This window comes from Clarias gariepinus, unplaced genomic scaffold, assembly GCF_024256425.1.
Source record: "Clarias gariepinus isolate MV-2021 ecotype Netherlands unplaced genomic scaffold, CGAR_prim_01v2 scaffold_32, whole genome shotgun sequence".
In the NCBI taxonomy this organism is placed as follows: domain Eukaryota; kingdom Metazoa; phylum Chordata; class Actinopteri; order Siluriformes; family Clariidae; genus Clarias; species Clarias gariepinus.
Window position 1 is genome coordinate 568877 of NW_026520999.1, and position 23460 is coordinate 592336.

A 23460-nucleotide genomic window follows, 5' to 3' on the forward strand; every position below is an offset into this window, starting at 1 on the left:
AAGGGGAGACACCCCACGGTCTTCCTCGCAGCGCTCTGTCTCCCGAAACTTAGTGGTGACAGTGTTGATGGCATCGCCGAATAGGCTGGAAGGTAAGATGGGGCATCAAGAAGAAAAGTACAACCTTTATCCTTGATGCCCGTGAGGTTGAGCCATAAATGTCTCTCCGTGGCAACCATAGCAGCTATAGAACGGCTGATGGCACAGGCCATCCGCTTGGTGGTGCGGATATCAGGTCAGCCTGATATGCCTTCTAAACGCCATGGTGTGCAGGGCAACATCAGTCTGACCCGCTGGGTTAGGGTTAGGATGTTTCCGGTTCATGCCTATTTATAACCTCCAGGTGCACCTAATCAAATGACGTCACCTAACCGAGGTTATATAAGCCAAATTCTTTGCCTTTTTGACACATATGCTTCAACAACCAGTCGCGCAAAGAGCGTTCCCAATAGCGTTTTCACGCAGCATCAAGTGTAGCCTTTGAAAGGGAACTATATTTACAAGAACTGATTTCAATTTACAAATGTAAAATGTGGTAGTGATGGCTCAGATGGCTAAGGTTCTAGGTTGTGGATCTGAGGATCTGGCTTCGAGCCCTGCCGTCAGTAATGGTTAGGGTTAGTACTACCTAGCCACTGCATGCTGTGCTGGTCCTATTAGAGAGGTTAAAATTTAACATTTGTTAAATGTTAATGTTTTAGATATTATAAAACTGGATGATCTGTTTCCTCCAACCTCTAACAGTCATGCATTTCTTTATTTAAAAATTGCACATATTATATTATAATACTATAATACATATTATACATTATAATACAAGTGAATTTAAGTATTTTAAAATTGTGATTAATTGTGATTAATCAGACTTTGACTGTAATAAACTAGATAAAAAAATTCAATCAATTGACAGTGCTAATAATACTTCAAAGAGTAAAGCAACAAAATTGTTTATATTTTGCACACAGTCTTTAATGCTATTGTGCTATCTTAAGTGGTGAATTTAATCATACATTACATTGACATCACACCTAAACCAACACCAACAAGTGCACACCAGAATGTACACCATCACCTACACCCACAGCACCACCTATACCAACAACTATACCATCACTATCACTTACACCATTAATTACTCCACCAACTATACCATCACGTACACTATCACTAATACCATCACCTACACCTATAACATCACCAGCACCTACATCATCACCTACACCATTATCTACGCCTACACTGACACAGACACTATCACTCTCACTGATATGTACACCATCACCCTTCACTGACATATACACCATCACCTTCACTACCTACACACCACCTACACCATTATCTACACCATCAACTTGACCACCACAACCTTCACCATCACCTATACCACTTGCTATACCATCACCTACACCACCTACTGCATCACCACTACCTACACCATCATTTACACCCTCAGAAACACCTACACCATGACAATAAACTACACCACATACACCACCTCTACACCATCACCTATGCCCTTCACCAGTACATACAGTAGGTGGACAACAAATGGTTATTACCGTCAAGCTTACCGCCGTGGGAAAACGGCAGCAGCCAAAATAAATCAGTTGTATTTTAAAGTTATTCGTGAAATGACCGCCAGGTGGCGCAAAGTGACATTTTTCACTCTACGCAGTTTTAAATAGAATTAAGTCATAAAAATTTTTGTGTAGAACTTTATACAACAAAAATGAAAAATCTGATATTGATATATTAGAGATATTGATATTTATTGTATAATAATAAGTAAAAAATAACAAACATTGGTTAAATGTTGTTTGGACAGAATATAAAGTTCACTAGCTGATAATTTTATTTGTACGAAGAATGAACTGTTATATAGCCTATCTCTGTTTGTATTAGCTAATTGTTATTTTAAAAATACATCAAATACTCAAATAAGGAAGGAAAAGATTAAAGGAGGGAGGATGGAAAGAAAGGGGAAGGGATGAAGTGCATATGTAGGTCCGGCTGGCATGCGGGCACACAGCTGGCGACAAGTGGCGGTGGGCAGAGTGGCAGAACGGAGCACACAGGGGCAGCACGCCTGCACGGAGTAAAGGCGCCGCGGGAGTGCAAGGATCAAAGGGCGTAATTCCAGTGTCCTGTTTAAAGTCCCTGGGGCGCGTCACATCGATAGTAGATTTGGGCGTAGATTTGTGATGGGCGCACGCCCATCACAGGCACACGCCGTGACATATCGTGATCCTCGTCTTTAACCTCCTACGTAGTCTAATCAGCGCTCAGCTGCAGGCATAAAGTAAAAAAAATGCGTTGGGGGAAGAACAGTCTAATCAGAGCACAAACACACCCATAAAGTTTTCTCGAGCGCGGAGGAATTTTGTTGTAATATTTAATAATATTTATGCCGTATAATCAGGAACTCTTATTCATATTTGTCCTGGGTTGTTGTTTTTTTAGTGTTACTGTGTGTGCTTTTCAATGGCAGGCAACATTCAAATGCAAATTATTTACCCTCCCCAGGTGTGAATTAGCTGTTCTCACCTATACATTCACAGAAACTGAAATGCATTCCTCCCCACTTTAAGACCTGGATTTTGAAGACCTGCAGTAATTCAGGCCTCTTTTTTAATTTCTGCAAATTTCATCTTCTGGATTCTAAATTCAAAAATTGACATCATTACGGTTTTACTGGAATAGAAGAAATGTAGATTTTCCTTATTATAATATAAATTGTATTGGTTGTAATCAATCTATACACAATAATTTTCTTTGGTATTTTTATAAAATATTGAATGAAAAAATGAAAAAAAAAATCAATTTGTATTTCCCATCTCTAAAATAGCATAAAGATCACGGGTTGTGTATAGAGTGATACATTGAAAAACAATACAAGGCATGTTGTGATGAAGAAACTTTCTATCGCTTCTTTTTCAGTAAATAAAAAATGTTAACACTGTCAATTTTAGAATCCGCAGGAGCTGAGTGATCTGAGCACAACCTCTCGCGGGGGCTCTCTGAATACGCTGTGTTAACGGGGGTGGGGTTAAGAATCACGCATCTCGGTTTTTTCCCTCCCCCAAACAGCGCAGCATTTACTTACATCTAAACTGTGTTGTTTACATAAGTCACTGATCAATCGCTCATGATACATACATTTAAACAATTTATTCATACAGATGTACCTGTATTACATGAAAAGTTACAGGCTTTTTACTGAATGATTAACTCAGATAAATAGCCGTATTAGAACAATGGCAGCTGGCACACTAAATGCAGGATTATTTTTTATATAAAGTTTTCCAGAGCACACTGGCAGAAGTAAAGTAATGATTATGCATGCGTCGGGAAAAACAGCAAGGAAACTCACTCTGACCATTTTAATAATTTAGTGATAAATTAGTGATTTCTTTGGTTTCGGCTGTGCTGACGGTGATCATGTCATCTCGTCGTCTCCGCACAAGTGGACGCGCCTACAATTCATTTTTCATACGAATTACATAATCTAATAATTTGTTTTGCATTATTTTAAATAAAAGCAGATATTTCGCTTTCTATAAGTATATATTTTTCACTTCTGTGAGGCGAGCATACACAGAGTTTCGGTTCATTTTCTGATGCGCTCAAGTTGAGGATGGGTTCCCTGTTGAGTCTGGTTCCTCTCAAGGTTTCTTCCTATTACCATCTCAGGGAGTTTTTCCTTGCCACTGTCGCCCTCGGCTTGCTCACCAGGGACAAACTGACCATTTTGATTCATACAAATTCACATTTCATACAAACTGAAATAATTCTTTTGACTATGTAAAGCTGCTTTGCGGCATTGAAAATTGCTAAAAGCGCTATACAAATAAAATTGAATTGAAGTTCACCGAAAACAATACACACCAGCGCACCCTGTTTACTTTAATTATTTAACAAATTTTTTTTTGTTATTGTTAGTGCACCTAAATTAAAGTAGAGTCTTATAAAGGCTATGTAGCTTATATAGTTTTACTATATAGTTTGACAGTGACAGTGTTTAAATTTTATAGTCATTTAGTTTAATTTATTTCAGTTAATAAATCTACTACAAATTTAAAGAACACAAAATATAAGATGACACAAGACCCTACACGTGTAGCTTTTCTAATTACACATAATAAAATATAAAGGCTCAGTGTGTTAACGTTTATGTTGCTTAAATTCGAATTTCATTTTAATTATAAATTTGTACTGTAATGTTACTACTGTGATTATGAATTTGTTTATTTAAAATGTTTTACTTGATTTTATCTGCAACTACGTGCGGCTCTAGACGAGCTGCGGCTCATTAATCCTGAAGAGAACGAACTGATGCCTGAGGCGTCAGTCTATAGTTATATAGCGCCAATCAGCAGTAAAAGCCAGCAAACGCGCAAACCCAAATGCTGTCGCCATAGGCCGCGACGGTAAAAGTAACATACCGCTTGTCCACCTACTGTACACTGACACATAATTCTCACCTACATTGATACATGAAACAGTCACCTAAACTGCATGAGAACCAACACATTCACCATCATTTATACCCACTCTGGCAGGTACAGTATCATGTCCCCCATCATATACACCTACACTGTTAACTTCACTACTTCCACAACACCTACACTATCACCTATACCATTACCTACACTTACAGTGACACATACACCTACACCTTCACTGACACCTACACCATCATTTACACTCACAAATACACCATCACATACACTGATACCTAAAATGACAGGTACACCATCGGCTACACCTTCACCATCATCTCCACCCATACTAACACCTACACCAGCCTGCCACCCACAGATGATGTTATTCTTCGATGTACTGAGAAATGTGAAATGTGCAGATGGGGTCTCTGATGGAGCAGCAGCTTCAAGTGCATTGTTTCCCAAACAGGCAGCGGTGCCTCCACCACACAGAGGGGATGATGGATTTCCAATATTCATCTATTCCCTTCTCTCTCCATCTCCTATCCTGTGAATTTGTGGCTCTCCTCATGTGTCCCCATCCCCTGTCTCTGGAATATGGGATACTTTTACCCAAACTTACTGTCCCAGTACTCACTACAGGACACACTAAGTTTCTGAGTATCTGCATTCCAGTGACTATATGACCACTCACTAATTCCCCAACACCAAGGGCAATACTGGTCACCTGCTCTGGTGTTCAGGGAGACTGTGGGAAAGAGAAAACAAGCAAAATCAGAGTGAATGAATGAATAAATAAATGAATAAATTATCCTAGTTTTTCCCCAATTATAGTGGCATTCCAATGGATGATAAGTGTAACAGTTTGTATTCCTGTTTTATTTCTGTGTGTAATCTGTTTCTTCTTCCTGTACCTGTCTCTCTTGTGTGTTTTTACTCTAACCTCCCTGTATTCTTCTTGCAGCGGGCGCATTCATTATAAGGATATGTACAGTTTATTGCGAGTTATCGACCCCCCACTGGGCTTAGGAAAGAAATGCCCTCATAGGGTGGCCTGCAAGGTTTGATTTCTGCTAAAAACTAATAGCACCTGCTAGCATCCAAAATGGAATGACTCTTGCTTATCTTCAGTTTTTTTTTCTTTTTGTTTGACTTTTTGAATACATTTCACCATTTCAACTTGCATTCTGATATGAAAAAGAGAATGTGCAGGACAATGCAGACACTCTCAGACGCATGAAATGCCCCACTTTGAATGAAAATATTAAAATAAATGTAACACTTAGTTAAAATGAAAAAAGGCATCTTTTTTCCGCTTGCTAGGCTTAGTTGACATGATAGCGTGCATTGTTCTGGGGAGGGGGGGGGGGCAGAAACTGCATTGACATAAAAGTGCCATTATACTCGCATGTCTGCAGCGGGACTTTATGCCTGTTCTATGAAGCTTTACATAGAACATTCCAGATGGGTGAGATATTCAATCCACCCGCTCTCCTCCTCCTCTTCTTTCTTGTCTTCTTTCCTCTCGTCACAGCAGATAAACCAGTGAGGGAGACTATGGAATCTTTCTCCTTTACCAGTCTAAACCTCTAGTAACCTTCTTTTTTTTTGTTTTGTTCTCCTCCCCCACCTTCTTTTTCTCTTTCCTTTTGGATTTTCTCCCTCTGGACCCCATGCACCCTGGTGCGGTCATGTTTTTTTTTTTTTTTGGTTTTTTGGTCATCCCAGTGGCAGGATCAGTTACAGGGATATGTATGACATGCTCAGGCAAATGTCTCCGCCATTAGGCCTGGGGAAGAAGTGCCCTGCACGGGTTGCATACAAGGTAGAGGGAACTGACTCCGAGTGGCCACAAGCTGTGTGTCGTACCTGTTGGTGTTTACTTTTCCTTTGTCTCCCTCTCTTTTTTGCCCTCCTTTGTTCTCTGATGTGAGGCAAATGCTGTTGTGATTCTTTGGCTTGTGGGGGTCGTGGTGGTGGGGCAGTCCGTGTTAGCTAGACCAATCCACAGGGAAGCGGGAACGGAAGGACCTTCTCAGTGCTTTTGCGCCGCATAGGGGGGACACACATACATACCTCCACACACACACACACACACACATGTGCACACACACACACACACACACACACACACACACACACACACACACACACACACACACACTCGCACACAGAAACATGCATGTCCTCACATGGTCTAGAACATCTCATGGAATTGTAAAAAAAAAAATTCAGACTAGTGGAAGAATTAAATAATATAATTACTGAAATTAGGTTCAAGTTCAGTACATTAAAGCAGCTGCTGTGCTTTAATGTTAATTTAAATAAAACGTTATTTGCACCAAACTTTGGAAATAAATATAAACCTATTTATACATCATTGGAATCATCATGTGCATGACACACACTACACACAGCACACACATCTTCAGATACAGGCATGTGCGTGTGTAGCAGTGCTGGAAAGGTCTAACGGACTTCAGTCCCCCGAATCCCTCAGTCCTGTGGATGGCACTTCCTCAAAATCTTTGTGTGGATCAGCTCTCTCTTCATATCTCTTTCTCTCTCTCTCTTTCACGCTCAGACACACACACACACACACACACACACACACACACACACACACACACTTTACAGGATAGAGGTAAGTCATAGCGACAGCAATATTAAGCTTATAGGACAATCTTGTACTTGGAGTCACTGTGGAGTAAGGACATTGTTTCATGGCAAAAGTCCAACATTATTTAACAGTAGGTCAACAATTTCCACTTTATTTCCTCTGTCAATGCAGTTCTCCTGTGTTTCTGGCCCCTCCTCTTGGCATTCAGTCTCGCCCTGTGCATGGCCAGCCTCCTGGGACTCTGCCATCCCCCTCTGCCCTCCATCGCTCTCTCTCTCTCTCTCTCTCTCTCTCCCTCTCGCATTCACACACAAACACTCCAAGTCCAAGTTCTCAGATGACACGACTCTTTTTTTCATTAAATCAGTTATTTAAAAAAATTATAAAAAAAAAAAACTTTTAAACCCATAATTTAATTGAATCCAGTTGTAGTTATGAATTAATTTTAAACTATTTTAAAATCAGTTTATGAACTAAAACATATGTAGTGTTTAAAGCTTTGTGCAACTAATCGAAATGTTGAAATCTGAGCTCCTTTGGTGCGTCCTTAAGTGAGCCCCTAACCCTCAACCGTATCTCATTTTATTCTATTAGATATGTCAAACAAATAAATGAATTCATTAATTAATTAATAATTCATCATCATGGGCCGTAACCCTGGTGGTGAGGAAGGTGAAGAGGACAAAGGCAGAGCAGAGGAGAAAAGTGGTGGAAGCTGAGAAAGGAAGAATGTTGTGTAGTCTTTAGGGAGGAGTTGAGACAGGCTATGGGTGGTCAGGAGGTGCTTTCAGTTGATTGGACAACTACAGCCAATGTAAGGATTACATTACATTTGGTGATTACATTACAATGTGATCAGGGAGACAGGTAGGAGGGTACTTGGTGTATCATCAGGTAAGGGGAAAGTAGACAAAGAGACTCGGTGGTGGAATGAGGAAGTCCAGAAGTATATACAGGGAAAGAGGCTAGCTAAGAAGAAGTGGGACACTGAGAGGACTGAAGAGAGTAGACAGGAGTACAGGGAGATGCAGAGTAAGGTGAAGGTAGAGGTGGCAAAGGCCAAACAAAGAGCATATAAGAACTTGTATGCTAGGCTAGACAGTAAGGAGGGAGAGGTGGATCTGTACAGGTTGGCAAGGCAGAGAGATAGAGATGGGAAGGATGTGCAGCAGGTTAGAGTGATTAAAGATAGAGATGGAAATGTACTGACAGATGCCAGGAGGGTGATGGGAAGATGGAAGGAGTACTTTAAGGAGTTGATGAATGAGGAATGAAATGAAATGAATGAAAGAGAACAAAGAGTAGAAGAGTAGAGGAGGTGATTGTTGTGAAACAGAAAGTAGCAAATATTAGTAGAAGTGAGGTAAGAAGGGCATTAAAGAGGATGAAAAGTGGAAAGGCTGTTGGTCCTGATGACATACCTGTGGAGGTTTGAAAGAGCTTAGGAGAGGTGGCAGTAGAGTTTCTGACTAGTTTGTTTAACAAGATGGAGAGTGAGAGGATTTCAAAGGAATGGAGGAGAAGTGTATTGGTGCCAATTTTTAAGAACAAGGGAGATGTGCAAAGCTGTGGCAATTATAGAGGTATAAAGCTAATGAGCCTGACAATGAAGCTGTGGGAAATAGTAGTGGAAGCTAGGTTAAGGGCAGAGGTGAGCATTTGTGAGCAGCAATATGGTTTTATGCCTAGAAAGAGTACAGCAGATGCAGTATTTGCTTTGAGGATGCTGGCGGAAAAGTACAGAGAAGGTAACAGGGAGTTGCATTGTGTCTTTGTAGATTTAGAAAAAGCGTATGACAGGGTGCCAAGAGAGGAGCTGTGGTATTGTATAAGAAGGTCTGGAGTGGCAGAGAAGTATGTTAGAGTGGTGCAGAACATGTATGGGAGCTGTAAGACAGTGGTGAGATGTGCTGTAGGTGTGACAGAAGAGTTCAAGGTGGAGGTGGGTGTGCATCAAGGATCGGCTCTAAGCCCCTTTTTGTTTGCTCTGGTGATGGACAGGATGACAGATAAGGTAAGACAGGAGTCTCCATGGACTATGATGTTTGCAGATGACATTGTGCTTTGTAGTGAGAGCAGGGAACAGGTGGAGGAAAATTTGGAGAGGCGGAGGTATGCTCTGGAAGGCAGAGGAATGAAGGTTAGCTGCAGCAAGACAGAATACATGTCTGTAAATGAGAGGGACCCAAGAGGATCGGTGAGGCTACAGTGAGCAGAGGTAAAGAAGGTGCAGGATTTAAAGGATTTTAGGGTCAATGGTCCTGAGAAATGGAGAGTGTTCAAAGGAGGTGAAGAGGCGGGTACAGGCAGGTTGGAATGGGTGGAGAAAAGTGTCAGGTATGTTGTGCGATAAAAGAGTATCAGCGAGAATGAAAGGAAAGGTGTACAGGACAGTGGTGAGACCAGCAATGCTCTACGGCTTAGAGACAGTGGCGCTGAAGAAAAGACAGGAGGCAGAGTTGGAGGTAGCAGAGCTGAAGATGTTGAGGTTCTCTTTGGGAGTGACAAGGATGGATAGGATCAAGAATGAGTTTATCAGAGGGACAACCCACGTTAGATGTTTTGGAGATAAAGTTAGAGAGGCCAGATTGAGGTGGTTTGGACATGTTCAGAGGAAAGATTGTGAATATATCGGTAGAAGGATGCTGAGGTTGGAACTGCCAGGCAGGAGATCTAGAGGAAGACCAAAAAGGAGATTTATTGATGCAGTGAGTACATGTACACATGTCCGCAAAGCCCTTGGTACCAGCAGCTAAAAGCATTCGCCCGCGCCGCACGGCTGTTCCCAGCAGCGGTAGAGTAACCCTTCGTGCAACGCTAGGTGAGTAAACTGGGAGCAAAGAGCTTTTACCTCTCGCCCTAGATGAGCGACTGCAGTGTAATCCGCTCTCAGGCTTGCTTTAACCCAACCCAGTACCTTATGCAGGACCGGATCCTTCTCCTGCTCGGCAATGAGTTGATCATGGTCTAGCTGTGGCACCGGCAAAACGACTACGGTTGGTGCTCTAGGCGACGCAGTAACTCGGCTGCACGCCGGCTCGGACGGCTGATCACCACCGGAGAGCCCAGAGGACTGCACGGAGAGAATGTTCTGAGTCGAGGGTTTTACGTCGCAACCGCACACGCACTCTTCAACTCAGTTGAAGATGCAGTACCGACCATGCGCTTTGCTGCACGGTCATCGAGATAAAACGTCAACGTTAGCCTGTAGTTTTTCCACTCGGTCTGCTACCGGATGTTTACATGGCACGACTACCAGAAGTCCGAACATGTCCGGCTGTGGTTTGGGTATTGGCAACCTGGCTAACCCGAAGTTACCAAGCAGAGTTCCGTCATTTAAGTCTAGCACCGCACCCCATCTTTCTAAAATGTCCAACCCCAAAATGCAACCCTCCTCAATATTCCCCACAAAGAATTCATGTGAATGAATCCGCTTACCTATTTAACTCGAACCATGCGACAAGCCTGTACCTTCACGTAGCTCCCAGACACGGTGCGAATGTTGGATCAGGCAGTCTGCAAACACGCTTGCTTTGTTCCAGTAGTCCACAGCGCAACAGCGAAACAGTGGAACCAGTATCCACGACCACCCGTAGTAAGACGACGTCCAGAACACAGTTTACATAAATTCCCGCGCGATTGCCTAAATGTCCTGACCGGAAGTTGAATCCACTAGTTGGGGGAACAAGAACGGTTGCGGTAGGCGGCTTCCCCTTAGCGCCCCTGGAGCTAGTTTAACGGCTGCTGGGGTACGCTGTCCCTCAGGCCTGGGAACGTTGCAACGGTAGTCCCGAGGTCCCGTGCCTTGGCATCGTCGCGAAACCTCGAGACATGTTTGTTGTCTAACCGTGACGGGTAGCCCTGTCCCTGGCTAAATTCACCTACTTAGCGCCCCCGAACTGAGAGAGGTCGCTCGGCTCTTTCTGGTGCCGCTAACCTGATGTGCTCACAGAGCAGCGGCGGTCGGAGTCCTCGGAAAAATGCGCGACAAGCTAGCTCTGCCTGCTTATCGGGCTCAAACTCTGGATAGCCCCGGTGCGCGAGGCCCCTTACGTCCATGGCGAACCGTAGAACCGCGAACGGACCCGGAGGTCTTCCAGCGCCCGCAGCGCTTCGCCTTCTAGTGAGAGTGTTACTTTGACCGCGGTTTCCGCCGGGGACCAGCACGCGAAGTTAGTGGCTAGCTCTACCTGCGCGAAGAATGCGTAGGATTGGATCTTCCGTAGGTCCTCGATAGTGCGCTCGAACTTGTAATTCTTCATTCCACTTCTGACACCAATGTAGCGTTTTTACCGCTAGAAGGATCTTGGAGAGACAAGTTGGCTTGATTGCTGCCCAATGCAACGGCTGGGAGATCTTTATTTCACACAGCACAGTACAGTACAGCATGGGAAACACATTTACTCGAGAACCAGACCCAGGTCATTATTATTTTTTTAGTTACGAAATAATACATAAATGCATATGCACAATACATAATTGCTCCTTGAGCTCATAAAATAGCGGAAGTGACCTCTGGTAATCTATTACCCAGTAAAGAAGATTAGGCTGAGTAAGGCCGTAGTCAGTTGGGTGTAATAAATAGAATATTAACATTTAGATAAAGAGAGCTTCACTGGGACATTGTGTACATAATATACCATATAGTTAACATTTACACTTAAAGCATTATGAATTATTGGCACAAACTCAGGATTGCTGCACTCGAAACACCTTCATGTAACTTACACCTAGGAATGTGGTCAGTTTGTGGTAATAAATACACAGATGATTGTCTCACTCATTTTCTTTCCTCTTGTTTATACCACCTTTTACTGTATAATTCTGGTTTTATGATCAGTGGTGCCTCATTCATATGTCTTTTATTCAACAAATATTAATATTCATAAAGTTCTGTTTCAAAACCACACATTTGAAATTAAATTAAACTATACATTAAACATTAATACATTTTTTTAATTCCTCTTTTTCATCGATTTGCTGATATTCCTCCATGTTATGCAATTTCAAGGCAGCGCATGCTTGACCAACTTAACCTCCATACAGTTATTATTACACCTAGTATCAAAAATAGGAACCAAAGCAAGTGGTACTAGAAATTCATGGGGCAAAAGTCTTTCTTCCCCATGCTCACAATTTCAACATTTTTAGCAGAGTTGAAGTACACAGGACAGTAATGACAAAGACTTTAATTACACTACAGCCACCAGTAACATATTTTGTAGCAAATGATTTAAATTAAATGTAATGCAGCACAAGTGGTGTGTCTTTAATTCAAGATTCAAGTTGCAAAGAACTTTATTAATTCCAGAGGGAAATTGCTTCACAAAGGAAACAAAAAAATCCATACATTAGTACATGTGAAATACCAGCTTCCCCATCAAAAGCTGAAAAAACCAGAAACACCTCCTTTCTCTGATTTTTTAGCTTGGACTAGTTGTGTTGTCTAACTGCAAAGCATAGACAACACACGGGGATCCCTGTCACTCGTCACGCTTTGGCGACTTCACACCTTTCTTCTATATGAAACTCCTAAAACCTCTGCATAGGCATTTGACAAAACCTTCATTAGGAAGCATAAATGTGCATACACTATTTTATTTCTGGAAGTAGCACATTTAGTCTGCAGAAGACACACATCATCTTTAGAAGTCATGCTTGGATTTCTTTTTTAGGTAGTGTGGCTGTGGACTAAACATTTTGCTGAAACATGTTAAACTTGGTTAAAGATACCTAGAACACCATTAAAGTTACGTTTAAAACCACTTAAAATTTTGCAGCTAGACTGTGCTGCATGATGGCAGTCTCATCTTAACTGCCAATTAATAGCCCATAGCGTTACTCAAATGTGTTAGCCTTTTGACCATTTTTTTTAGACTGTGTCGTTATTGTTGTCAGCCTGTCCCAACAGACACAAGGTTTCAAGTCACTGCTATCTCTCATCCCTCTCTTTCTCAAGTCCTTAGCGTTACTTCTCCACGTTCCTCCTCAATGCTTTCCTTCTCTGTGCACATTTCCTCATTCCTCAGGCAGTCAATTCTGTTCTGTTAATCTAAAGATAGATGGATTCTCAGGCTTGGCATATCCCCTTCCTCACAGAATGACTCAGAATGACTCTTTTTTATTTGTTTTCTTGTTATTTTATTCCCTGGAGAACGCTGCTCTGGTTTCACCCAACAGTCTGCACCTATTTTTGCACTAAGACCAGAGTGTCTGGGTTGAGTTATTTTACTCATTTAGTCCTCAAAAATGACAACTACCACTAAGATGAATCAAGGAGCTAGAATCAAGTGAACAAACACTGCTTTCTGTATTGGGCTGCACTGCTGCTTGCTGTTATGCATGTGGATGCATGAGATGTGGCATGCTGATGTGTGTTTATATGCACGTATGTGTGTTTAATGGGTGGTGGTAGGTGTTGCATGCCAAAGGACATCCTCTGGTATTGTCATACTCGTCGCACAAACGTTCAGATACACGTATGTATCTAAAAGCAGGAACATTCCAGACCAGAGCTGAATGGACTGAACATTAAAGCAGCAGGAGATTGTTCTGTTTTAATTTGTTCATTCATCCATAACTCTGACTCGATCTGGAGAAACTCATTAAAGGAAAGCTCTTTGACTGACTGTGCAATCACTGAGCCTGTGAGGGTGAAAATACTCCAGCTGGTTTAGGCTCTTCGCCTTAAAAGCTTAATGCAACCAGAAAGCTGAAAGATTCTCATTATTAATTATTAAATAAAGAGCTAGTAAAGGGAGCACCTTACAGTTACTGGAGTGGAATAAATATATAAATGTCTAATGGCTACATTGGTACTACCACTGACATAGCAATCTGAATCAAATCAGTTAGTTCTTGTATATCAAAGAAACGGAAAAGAGACAGAAAAGTTAAGGTCAGAGTGCACGCTGGTAGGGAGGAATTAAAGGAAGCACAGAAAGCCATTGAGCTTATCCTATCTTTATCTCATACCAACTGCCTTCCAGTTTCAGTACAGTGTCTCTCACTTACTATATATGCACACAACACACACACACACACACACACACTACTTGGGGTGGGTAAGAATGCTCTCACGCTCCCAAAGAATAACCTGTTCTGATTGGCCCCCTGCAGAGACTCTTGCGAATGGATTTGCCAGTTGCAGATGACAACACGGTGCACTTCAACTCTACTCTCATGGCCTTAATCCGCACTGCTCTGGACATCAAGATCGCCAAGGGTGGGGAAGGTTTGGCGTCTCTTTTTACCTTCTGTCCATCTCTCCTACATTTTATCCTGATGTAGCTTCTGTAAAAGACAGAATGTGGGAGTAGCATTAAGGACGAGCTCACTAAGCTAGCTCTTTCGAGCTCAGAATAGAATTTGTTCTTTATGCATATGTACAGTACAAGGTGTCTCAAGTGTACTTTTCCATTTTGGTGTGGATACTCAGATCAGTTTGATTTTACAGGGTGTATGTGTTTATGAATGGTGGTTTGTCCCCATGACTTTGTGTTTAGGGGGTGTTGATAAGCACCAAATGGATGCTGAACTGAGAAAAGAAATGATGGCAATTTGGCCCAATCTCTCACAGAAGACTCTGGACCTGCTGGTCACACCTCACAAGGGTAAGTCAAAAAGAGACAGGTTTGTGCGTCTGGGCTTCTTTCACCCTTTTGCCCCTGAGGATCGCTTCCCCTCCGCCTGCCCGGTCCACTGCTCTGCACCCTCTGATGAGTCACGAACTTCAGCATGACTTTCTCCCAAAAACCTGCATATGTTCTACACTTATATTGTGCATTCAGGTCATACACAAATCCACCTTAAAACAAATTTATATAACAGATATAGTAAGCACATTCAGAGAATCACATACAGAAATTTCAAACAGTTTAATACCAACATCTTTTTTTATAACACCATGAATAGAATGCAGTATTTTAATTGAATTTTGACACGTTGAACAATGAAATGAGAGGTGTCCATTTGCTAAACTACATCCCTACTAATATGCACACACACACACACACACACACACACACACACAAAGCTCCACCACATAACCACACTTACAGCACTCCTCAGAAGATCTCGTGCTGGCTCTCAGATTTCTGTGCCTCGTATCAGAGGGTGTGTGACTATAGACTTAAACACTATAGATGTCTTTTCACTCCAGTTTTTTTCTTATTTCTTTTTTTTTGTGAATTTACATATGCGCAATAGTTTTGCCACAAAGAATTAAAGAACATATGATGAAGCTTGTACAAATAAAATTCCTAACAAGCATGAGACTTTGCAGCAGTTTATTCATAGAAATAACACACATGTTGCAAAGTCATTTTGATTATTACAGTTAGTTTGATTTGCACAAAAGCATGCCAGAAAAAGAAAGAGTTGAATGCATGGTGCCAGTGCACCTAAGGCACGATGAAGATATTTGTCTTCATTAAAGTTTTAAAGCATGAAATGCAGTAGGATTGAGTGAAAACATTTCTGCTCCTCTAATGAGTTGTATAATTTGTTGCTCTTATAAATGTATGAACATTTCTTAAACTCTGCATGGATACATTTCAAATGCAGCAGATCCTCTAGTATGCCCCAAACACTTTCCCTGTTTTTAAGCTTTTACACATTCTGAAGCTCAGTTGCACTTGATCATAAATTAAGTCTTAATGTCACTGGAATGTCAGCTTTAGTCAACAAGCTACCAGACCATTTTATCATCAACTCTCATGTCAGGTTGATAATAAAATCTATATTGCACTTTATGAATTGTAATTTATTTTAATATGAATGAAAAGTTAAGAATGAAAAGTTTCTACAGACAGACTTATAGAATAAAAGATTAAAACAAGGTATGGATGTCAAAGGTAGATTATTATCATATATTTTATTATTATAGAGATTATGTGGAATCTTAATTGAAAAAACTAATTAAAAGTCAATTAAAAAGACCTATAAAAAAGTAAAATCAATGTTAAAAAGCTACATTTTAATTTTGAATGTTTATTTTCTCTAAAACATTTAGTACGTTTACATAACATTTTGTTAGTTCAACTATTACCAAAATTTTAACATCAGAAACATGCCTCAATCAGAAACAGGAATCGGTCAAGGCGCTCCTTGCATGAGACCCAGAAGTTGAACAGAAGAAGCCACTAATGATATGACGAAGCCTTCGGATAACACCATAAACAACGTTACAAACTACATTTCATTTGTACAGAAAAAGTAAAGCATATAGCACGTACCAAATGTACAGCACTGTAAAATTGTCCATGTTTGCTACCAGTTTGCTGCTCGATTGTTTTGGTATGTGCTGGGAAAGACCGTTCAGAAATACAATCATAACAAACTAAAAGGCAAACAGTGTCATGTATAAGTATTTGCCCTTCTCCTAAGTTTTGTTATTTTTCTTTTGCACTACGGCTGTGGTTCTCAAAGTGTGAGGTGCGCCCACTAGTGGGGAATACAGACATGACAGGTGAGGTGCAATGAACGGAAGGGAATTAGTGGAAAATAATAGGAAAGTACATATTCTAATTCATGCTTTTCTTTATTGACAATAAAGATCGGACACTCGAAACTAAACAATCACACGCAAAGAAATGGATCAATAATACAAGTAAATTAAAATAACATCAGAGAAAAAGTGGAACCATAATGCAACAATAACGGTTTAACATCGGCATGTTAATTGCAGAGGAACAATATATAAGGAAACATTCGGTATTATATATGTCATTTCATTTATTCCAATGTGTATGCTGATGTTTCTGTATTTTTGTTAAACATTAATATTTTATAGATCAGTACTAGTCTGGCATTTCTAGTTTCCAGTGTGGCAACAAAGTTACTTTTTAATCCTTCAGGCGCTGAACACAAGGGAAGATCAATATCGTTCTACGCTTTTTGTTGGTGTGCGGCATTTTGCGATGATCCCTAAATCATTCGTTACGCTGTAGAGAATAATGGTGTTTATGCTTCTAAACATGTATAATTTAAGGCGGATGTAGCTTAAAGACAATGTAGACAGGAAATATATGTGGGTATCTTATTTGCAGGTTATTTACGCAACTACTGAATTCGGAGATGCGAATATAAAACTAACTTTACCGCGGACACAAACCGGGTCAGTAGCGTACTGTATGTAGTGAGCGTAATAACGTCAATGGATACATTTGTTACATGGACCACAAAAAAGCAGGCGATTCAGCATCATCAGCCTAATCAACAAAAAAGCCAACCGAAAGAAAAACATGATGAAGCCTATGTTGCGCTTAGATTCATAATGATGATGGTGGGGGCAGAGGAGGGCAGAAGAGAGACCCGTGTGTGTTTTGTGTCCTAAATCTCTGGCAGATAGCATGAGACCGAACGAAGTAAGAAGACACTTAGAGACAACACACCCCAGTCACGTTAATAAGCCACTCGACTTCATTGAATAAAAAAGCTCTAGATAAGTAACGAAGTAAGCCTGTTATAACAATTGCACGTGTATTTTATCTGTTTTGAACTTGGTGTTATCTGATCTTATTGGTTTAGGAATTAATATTTCAATAAATAGTAAACTTGGCTGATTTCGTTATCATTTTGTTGACAAGTGGGGCTTAAAAATTCACCCACCCCCTTAAATGGGAAAAGACAGAAAATGTTTGAGAACCACTGCACGACAGTGAGAGACATTATCCACAAATGGAGAAAGTTTGGCATTGTGGTGATCCTTTCCAGAAGTAGCCGCCCTACCAAAAGGAGCTAGGGTTAGGGTTAGGGTTAGGGTTAGTTAAGGTCAGTGTTCATGATTCAACAATAAGAAAGAGACTGGGGGCAAAAATGGGAGAGTTTAGTGGCAACAGCCACTGCTGCCCAAAAAGAACACAAAGGCACGTCTCACGTTTGGCAAAAAAACATCTTGATTATCCCCAAGTCTCCTGGGAAAATATACTGTGGACTGTTAAGAAAAAAGTTTAACCTTTTTAAAGGTGTGTTCCATTACATCTGGCATTAAACTAACACAGCATTTCATAAAAGGAACATCATACAGTCACACATAGTCGTGGAAGTGTGATGGTCTGGGGCCTTGCAGCTTCAGAACATGGACGACTTTCCATTATTGATGGAATCCTGACGATCAGTTTATGACCTCAAGCTCAGGTGCACTTGCGTAATGACGCTAAAAGACACAAGCAAGTCAGCAGCAAGTCCACCTCTGAATGGCTAAAAAAAAAAGAAAAAAAATAAATTTTGGAGTGGCCTGGTCAGACTTAAATCTAATTAAGATGCTTATCAATGTGGCTGAAATTCCTTTATTGAGATGTGAAAGACTCTGTGCCAGTTATCACAAACTCTTGAACGAAGATGCTGTTGCCAAGCCGGCACAACCCGTTATTAGGTTAGGGGCAATTACTTTTTTACATAGGGCTAGGCAGGTTTGGACAGCTTTTTCCCTTAATGAATGAAGTCATCATTTAAAAACATATTAAAATTAGTTTGATGATCTGAATCTTTTAAGTGTAAAAAAAACTCAGGAAGGGGCAAACACTTTTTCATTGCACTGCATCACTACCTATCGATATTGTGGCAGAGTCTGACATGCTTCAGTTAATAGATCAGTTCCCCGGCTGTGTTTGTATACTGAGACAAGGACAGTAGTCCGAATTAGGAGAAGAGCAAGCTTTAACGACGACGCCTCTGAACTGTACATGTGAACTTAATGAGTGTTTCACAGTTTAGTGGTGATCTAATGAGAACACGTTCCATTTTCTTTGATGATTGTTACAGCAGTTCTGTTCCCTCTGAGTGATGTGCTCAGGATAAGTAATGTGGAGTTAAAAAATAACAGCATTTAAATAATAGTCAGTATTTAGGGGGAACTCAACAGGCTCATCCATCTCAGTGCCGAAACAGGAAGAGCGACCAGTAGAAAGATCCAGGCCCGAAAAAGAGAAACCTATTTATATAAACAGATTTGAAGAATTTGCTATACACATCATGCTAAAGTATATGGATTTTCTACTATTTACATAAATTTAATAACGTAATAATGAAGTGAAAAAGAAAAGGGAAGTTTGTGTGTTTAACAACTGATTGGCGGCTTGGGGAATTCTTGGTCTGCTCACTGACTGCACAATACCTCAACTTCAGCATCAGAAGGTGGAATAGCATAAAAACAGGCTCTCAGACTAAAGTTCGTGTTTTTATTTATTAGGAAATCAATAAAATAGTCAGACATTACTCCAACAATACAATCTGCGAACATAAGAAGCATATTACAGATCAACTATTTTATTGTTCCAACAAGTCTGTTTGTGAAAAGACTATATGCTATGTGTGTGTGTGTGTGTGTGTGTGTGTGTGTGTGTGTGTGTAAGAGAGAGAGAGTGTGAGTGCCCCCCCACCCCCGCTCAGGGTCCACCTCCCCGTGTCTAATCGTGCAGGGTAACTTTTCCTTCTCTCAGCAGCAACAGACTTGACAGTGGGGAAGATTTACGCAGCCATGATGATCATGGAGTATTACAGACAGAGCAAAGCCAAGCGCACTCAGGCTCTCCGAGATGAACAGGTACAGCCATGCGCACACAGCTTTGCTTTCTCACTCTTCTGCTCTTTCACTTTTTCATCCTTCCTCTATAGATCACTCCTGCTGTTTCACTCTTGCTTTCTGTGTATGAATCTCAGTTTAAATCGTTGTCATGAAACAGCTTTGCAAATCCAGATGTACAGTAGGTATAGCTTCGTTGACAAAGCCAAAGATGACAGTGGTGACTCCCTAAGAAGGAAAAAAACTTAAAAGGAACTAGACTCAAAAGGGAAGTTCTTCTCTTCTGGGTAACACCAGACAGGATAAATAGGACTCATTACTCTTGTACAGTAAAGTCTGGGGAGTCAAGCAGTGCTCTGTTTCTTGAAGAAGCATCAGGGTAATTTTGGATATTATTAACATTTCTAAGTCTTAAGTGTAAACTTAACACAATCACTGGCCTGCATGTTTCTCTGTAATCTGTAATTTCAGCTGCAGAACTACCTCAGGGTCCAAAATTCTAAGAAGGCTCCTCTTCAGGCCTTTAAAAGCATCTGACAGTCTGTCTGGTTTTCCTTCCCTTTTCCACTCTTAGTTCCTGCCTTAATCCTTTTTTGAAGAGTCCTTCCCGAATTCATGTCTCTCATTCTTCACAATCTTTCTTCAGGCAGTCCAGGACCCTAGATAACCCATCTTCCTTCACTGCTCAGATAAAAGTGATTTTAGTGTGTAGTGTGTGTAGTTGTTGTTATCCCACCTGAGTACATGTCCTATGTACTTTTATTATCTGGCTTGAAAGCGTTGACAGAACGGCACTGTTCCCGTGGCCTCACACAGACAATCATAAGTTATCTTCTTCGGCCAGTAGGATCGTCTCGGGTTACTTAGCTGTAACCCTGTTCCCTGAAAAAGCAGGAACGAGATGCTGCGTGAAAACGCCATGGGAACATCTTTTTGTGTTGCCGGTTGTGAAGCCTGTGTGTATCAAACACGCCAAATTTTTGACTTATATAACCTCGGTCTGGTGACATCATCGGATAAAGTGCACCTGCAGGTTATAAATAGGAGTAAACTGGAAACATTCCTTTGATCAGTTTTGTCTGAAAGGGTGTCCAGGCACACAAGCAGTGCGACATTGGAGCGCAGCATCTTGTTCCCGCTTTTTCAGGGAACAGGGTTACAGCTAAGTAACCCGAGACGTTCCCTTTTAAGCTACACTGGATGCTGCATGAAAACGTTATGGGTAACGAGAATACCAACGCCGCCGCACTGCAAGTGTCTGAAAAAAGTTACAAAGACATTCCTAAGGCTTTGGGACTCTAGTGAACCATGGTGAGAGACATTATGCACAATTGGAGAAAACTTGTAACATTGGTGTTCCCTTTCAAAGGCTACACTCGATGCTGCGTGAAAACGCTATGGGAAACATCTTGTCATGTTGCCGGTTGTGAAGCATGTGTGTATCAAACATGCTAAATTTTTGGCTTATATAACCTCGGTGGGTGACGTCATCTGATAAGACGCACCTGCAGGTTATAAATAGGAGTGAACCGGAAACATTCCTCAGATTCTTGTCTTCACCTAGTTGTGTTGCATGTCTGTGTCTAACCAGCAAAATAAGTGTTTAACTTACCGATAATGGCAGAGTTTTAAACAAGATGTCCCTCCGTGTGTATAATCCATATTGGGGGCGATCTCTACACTTTACTGCTTTGATTACGTGCTATGCACGCGCCTCGTATTCCTTGAGAAGCTTCGAGCCGCCGCGCATTCCTGGGGCTTAAACTCGTGCATCCGGCAGAGCAGTGAGAGACGGATTTAAAACTCCTTTCTTTCGCGTTCTCATCGGATCGGGAAATTCCTCTGTCTGCTCTCAAGCGCACCCTGGCGCTTCTTGTGAATGGGCAAGGATAAACATTCTCTCTTGCTTCCGCGATGGTAATAGCCTCTAAGCACTTAAAAAACCATAGATGGCATGTTCTGTCGGGTGGCCGGGGGGCGGAGCCTCAACAACGCTCTCTCCCCTTTTCTTAGCAATCTCCATATGTGTTAACCCTTTCATGGAGCAAGCTGTATAACTTATTTATTTATTTAAATATAGTTGAGGTGGAAGCGCTATCTCTCTTCTGGGACATCATCCTTCCTGAAAAGCTATTATTTCCTTTCAAGCTGTGTAGACATTTTATCTTCCCTGGGGGGAAAAGCTTTTTAGGCAGCAGGTCAGGTTGGTGCGCCATTGCACACCATGGCGGCTTTGCACGCCTACCAGGTTGACCTGCTGAGAGACTTAAGTACTGGCAGGGTCCTTCAAGGTAGGGCGTATTGGAATTACGCCAGGCCACAGACTTCGTGCAACAAAGCACTCGTGCTATTGGCCGTTTTATGGCTGCGATGATTTCCGCAGAAAGGCACTTGTGGTTGAATCTCAGGGGCATCAAGGAGAAGGATCGTGCATTCCTCCTTGATGCCCCATCTCGCCTCCCGGCCTACTTGGCGATGTCATTAACTCGGTTGCCACTAGTTCATGAGGCGAAGTTATATAACAAGCCTTCGGGAAATTCCTTCCCCGCCGTGCTCAAGAGTCGGGACTGTCGGCCACCCAGTCTCGACCGGGTCTGACTCTTGCGAGGCGTGAAACACACAAGGAGAGTGTTTTTGAGCCGGGCACCCCTCATAAGATTGGTGTTCTCCCTGGCACCCCCAGGAGATCAGTGGTCTTGCTCCGCCACCACTGGTGTTTCGGGCAACACCAGTCTCCAATAAAATGTTTATTCTTTGTTTTTTTCCTGTCATGATTCAGGATCCCGAACATCTAACATCCCCCCCCCCGTTTAACCAAGCTGCCAGACTTTGCCCCTTTTTGAGAAACTGGCAGCGTGGAAGCGTACCAGAGCCAAGTATATCTCCTTGCGTACTAAGCACTGTAGAGAGAAACTACAGGATTCAGTTCTCACATCACCCTCCAATGGCGTTTCAATGGCGTGGTCTCCACTTCCATGAAACCGGAAAGTGCGCATCTGCTGACAGAAGTTGCTGGGAAATGGGGCCATGTAACATGTTCCCCTACCAGACAGAGAGTCAGGCTACTACAGTCGGTATTTCTTGGTTCCCAAGAGGAACGGGGGCTGCGTTAAATTTTTAGATTTTGCGGGCTTAACTGCTATCTAAAAATAAATCAATAGAAATATTGCCACAACACAGGAGGTTCCTGAGGTCCGCTTTTGGGGGCGAATCTTACCAGTATCAGGTCCTTCCATTTGGTCTAGCTCTCTCACCCGAACATACAAAAAATACATGGATCTAGTTCTGGCTCTTACAGATGGGGCATTTAAAAACGAGCATTCTGACTGCCGTGCTATTCTGCGAGTGCGTGCCTTGCAATTTTAATCCAAGTGTTGTACTTCACAGAATTCCCACCAGGTGGCACATGGAAGAACTCTGCCAGAGCACATTATATGTATAATCATTTAAAGTCTGCAATGTATAGTATAGTTTATATGCACATGTAACTTAGTGATTGTGTGAAAACAGCTACAATAAATTCTGAACAAATAGACACAGTTCTTATATATTTGTCTATTTGTTCAGAATTTGACACCAAGTTTCTTCTTTGGGTTCTGCCAAAGTTGCGTGCATTTTCGGAAGCGGAGCCACGCAGGTTTTATGTGAAGGACTGATGTGAAATAAATCAAATATCTATATATAATAATATTATTGTTGTTGTAACAGTGTTTTCAAAAAAACCCACTACATTAAAGTTGGCAAACAGCGTTTAATCTCATCTCTGGATGAAACAGTTGTGTGAGGACAGGTGAATGCAGCGAAACTTTACTCAAACGGAAAGATTACTCCCTCATGATATTTTATTAACTGTATTTATAGTGAAGAACTAA

The 23460-nt window shown here is 41.5% G+C and overlaps 1 protein-coding gene across 1 annotated transcript in view; it reads left to right on the forward strand.

Moving 5' to 3' along the window:
* Positions 1–23460, forward strand: part of cacna1aa (calcium channel, voltage-dependent, P/Q type, alpha 1A subunit, a) — a 153919-nt gene that overhangs the window by 90581 nt on the left and 39878 nt on the right. Inside the window, exons 37-40 of the mRNA XM_053490796.1 lie at positions 5407–5503; positions 14182–14296; positions 14568–14675; positions 19506–19609. Of these exons, the coding sequence (XP_053346771.1) occupies positions 5407–5503; positions 14182–14296; positions 14568–14675; positions 19506–19609 (424 nt within the window). The remainder of the gene's footprint in view (positions 1–5406; positions 5504–14181; positions 14297–14567; positions 14676–19505; positions 19610–23460) is intronic.